This window comes from Belonocnema kinseyi, chromosome 6 (genome assembly GCF_010883055.1).
Source record: "Belonocnema kinseyi isolate 2016_QV_RU_SX_M_011 chromosome 6, B_treatae_v1, whole genome shotgun sequence".
Taxonomy (NCBI): domain Eukaryota; kingdom Metazoa; phylum Arthropoda; class Insecta; order Hymenoptera; family Cynipidae; genus Belonocnema; species Belonocnema kinseyi.
This window is the reverse complement of record NC_046662.1, coordinates 47661327-47665065: the sequence shown is the minus strand read 5'-3', so window position 1 is coordinate 47665065 and position 3739 is coordinate 47661327. Positions and strand designations below refer to the sequence as shown.

Below are 3739 nucleotides of genomic sequence, written 5' to 3'. Positions count from 1 at the left end.
GTATCAGCCTTGGAGGGGATTATGTTGAGAAATAAAAAAAAAAAATTCTTAAAAACGTTGTTTTTCTTGGTCAGGCCGGAAACTTATCAATCCACCCTCGTACCTTCAACAGCGCTAATTTTTCTTTTGATATCTGTTTAGCTCGTTATCATTCAGTTACCTCCAACACCTTCTAAATTTCACTACATATTCAACATGCGAGATTTATCAAGAATCATAGCAGGACTTCTCCAGAGTGATCCGGAGTATTTTCCTGGTGTTCAACAACTTGTTCGGCTATGGAGAAATGAATTTATGAGAGTTATGTGTGACCGTCTGAACAACGATGCTGTAAGACAATAACATAATATGATTGGAGAAAGATAAGTTCTAATCATACTTATATTGCTTTTTTAGGATCACAAATTAGTACAAACTCATTTGGAGGAAAAAGTAAAATCTTTTTGGGAGGGCAAGCCTGATCTCATAGAATATGTAATGCGAGATCCTTTACTTTATGGAGATTTCAGGAATGCTTGCAATGAAGAAGAACCTAGGTTTTATGAAGATCTACTTGACTATGAAGCAGTTTATACTCTTTTCATGGAAGTAGGTATTTCAATTTACGACCCAAAGATTCAATATTTGTTATAACACCATTTCTTCTAGATTCTTGAGGAATACAATGAAAGGGGATCAAAGTTGAACATGGTTCTTTTTAACGATGCCTTAGAACATTTAATCAGGGTACATCGAGCCCTCAGAATGCACCGTGGTCACGTTTTAGTTGTGGGTATTGGTGGAAGCGGAAAGCAAAGTGTCATAAGGTTGGCAGCCTTTGCTGCTAGTTGTGAGATATTCGAAATAAACTTGAGTCGAGGATACAACGAAAATTCTTTTCGTGAAGACATGAAAGCGCTCTACAACTTGGTTGGTGTTGAAAATAAGAAGATTGTATTTCTCTTTACAGCATCTCATATTGTTGATGAGAGCTTTTTGGAAATTATCAACAACATGTTGATGATAGGAGTGGTACCAGCTCTATTTACTGACGCAGAAAAGGATTCTGTAATTTGTGCTTGCAGAAATGCGGCTAAAAAAGCTGGCTATGGTGTCACAAAGTAATTTCGCTTTAAGGAAAACATTAATATCGTTTTAGAATTAGCCCCTATTGCTGCACGTAATTTTCATTTCATCATTAATATTTAAATACTAGGATTTTCATCAAAAAAAGATTTCAAACAGTTTAATTTAACTACTACCCCAATAGTTGAATTTTCAATTAAAAAATAATCATTTTCTACAAAATCGTTAAACTTTCAACCAAAGAGATGAATTTCCACTAAAAATATAAATCTTCAAACAAAGTTTTCTTAACAATGTGATTCAACCAAATCTTTCGAGCAAAGAATATTAATTTTTAACCAAAAAGTTGCACTTTCATAAAAAAAGAAACTTCTCCTAAAATAGATGAATTTTTAATTCAAAAAGGTAAATTAAAAAAAAATATTTGAATTTTCTCATACGAAAGATTTCAGTTGACTTTTCATGATCAAAATGTGAATTTTTAAACTAGAAATAAGTTTCTATGAAAAAAATTGAATTTTTAATCCAGAAAGACGCATTTTTGACAAAAATAGAGTTTTTGCCACAAATGTTAAATTCTCTATCAAATAATTGTATTTTTATCAAAAAAATATGAAATTTCTTTTAAAACAGATGAATGTTTATCAGTGGAGAATATTTTTAATAGTTGATTTTTCATGCAAAAATTATGCCCGTTGACTTTATAAGATCAAAAGAAAAGTATGTAATCGATTACTTATAATATACATTGTCTCGGCATTCTATATAATATCTAGGTATTCTATATAATGCCCGGAACAAGATTGGTATATTACATAATTGTTTAATCAAGTTATTATTGTTTACAACTATCTTCTTTATTTATACCAAATAGTTGTGGTTTTTAAAATTTTTAAATTGTTGTTGTAAACAATAATAATTTGTTTAAACGATTAGTTTTCTTATTTTGCAACCATTATTACCTCACAGTTATTATGAAAAGTGGAGGATTTATTGAATATTTAAGAAAAAACGACAACTTTCTAGCATTATCAAAAGACAATATTATTCAAAATAATACCAAATTTTTTAAACAATTATTTTCATCAACTTGATTTAATTATTTTTTCACTCTAATTGAAATGTTGAAAATAAACTGAATGATTCGAAAAACCGCGACTTCCGAATTCTATTCCAAGCAAATATTCCTAACAAAAATAATGAATTGTTTAAATAATAGATATAAACCCCTAATTATCAATAGAAAAGAGTATTGTAAGTATTATACATATTTTTTTTAATGTAACAAAATCATAATTAGCGCCAGAAACTCGCGAGACCCAATTTTCACTTATGGGATTTTTTGGGACCCTATAAAACAGATTTCTCGGACTGATATTTAAAAAATCAGTTTTGATTCGTATTCAAACAAATAAAAAATTCAAGAAAAAAATTTTAAATGCACTTTTAATTATGTTTTGAAAACTAAGAGGGATCCCATTTTTATGTGGATTATTTTCAAAAACTGAATTCAGGCTTTTGTTTTAAAATACTGAAAAGTTGCTCGATTTGAATTTTCATAAATTAATTAGACATTTTTATAAATAAATAGAGATTACAAAAAGGACCTGATTTTTTCACTTTTTTTGTGGATTAATATTCTCAATTAGGTCCTTTTAAGAAAATCTCTATTTATCTGTAAAAATGCATAATTTATTAATGAAAATTGAATGAAGCTATTTTTCAGTTTACTTCATTTCGAAATTCGGGGTTAACCGTATATAAGAATATAAGAATCCCAAGAAGATAAAAATTCTCTTAAAACAGATAAATTTTTTATTTAAACAAAATTTTTTTTATGTTGAATTTTCATCTACAAAATATATAAGTTCTTCTTTTAACATGAAAATATTAAATTACTTCAAAAAGTACATTACAACAAAAAGTAAATTTTTTACAAAATATTTAAATTTTCAACAATAACAAAAAACACTAGATATTTCACCCAAAAATTACGATTTTTCAACAAAATTGTCGAATTTTCAACCGAACAGTTGCATATTTATTCAAGAAAGATGACATTTCTTCTAAAAAAGATTAATTTAAAAAAACCTTAAAAAGTAGTAAAATTTGTATCCAAAGAAAATTTTGGTTCATTGTCTGACACCCAAATAAGAATTGTAAACAATAAGTTAATTTGCGGCTCAATAGTAGAATTTTTAGTAAAAAAGCATGATTTTTTTAAAAAGCTTGTTAAACTTGCAACCAAAGACTTTTATTTTTGTCCAAGAAAAAGGAAACTTCTACTAAAACAGGTGAATTTTGAAATCCAAAAGAAAAATTTAAAAAAAAAGAGTTGAATTTTCGTCGAAATATGAACTTTTAAATAAAAGAGACGAATTTTCAGAAAAAATAGTTTTTATAAAAAAAAGAGATCTCAGTTGACTTATCAACAACAAAATAGGAATTTGGAACAAAAGGTTAATGTTCTACGAAAAGAGCTGAATTTTTAACCCGATTAGATGAATTTTTTACCAAACAGTTGAATTTGCATCAGAAAAGAATGTCTTCTTCAAAAAATTGTCAAATTTTCAGCCAAATAATAAAATTTATAACTAAAAATGATCTTCAGGAGAAGTTCTTGCGAATTTGCCAAAATCACATGCATGATAAAAGGACCCCCTTCCGTAACAAA

General features: G+C 27.8%; 1 protein-coding gene across 1 annotated transcript in view; it reads left to right on the top strand.

Moving 5' to 3' along the window:
• Window positions 1–3739, top strand: part of LOC117175371 (dynein heavy chain 10, axonemal) — a 122463-nt gene that overhangs the window by 82578 nt on the left and 36146 nt on the right. Inside the window, exons 40-42 of the mRNA XM_033365080.1 lie at window positions 142–330; window positions 397–588; window positions 649–1100. Of these exons, the coding sequence (XP_033220971.1) occupies window positions 142–330; window positions 397–588; window positions 649–1100 (833 nt within the window). The remainder of the gene's footprint in view (window positions 1–141; window positions 331–396; window positions 589–648; window positions 1101–3739) is intronic.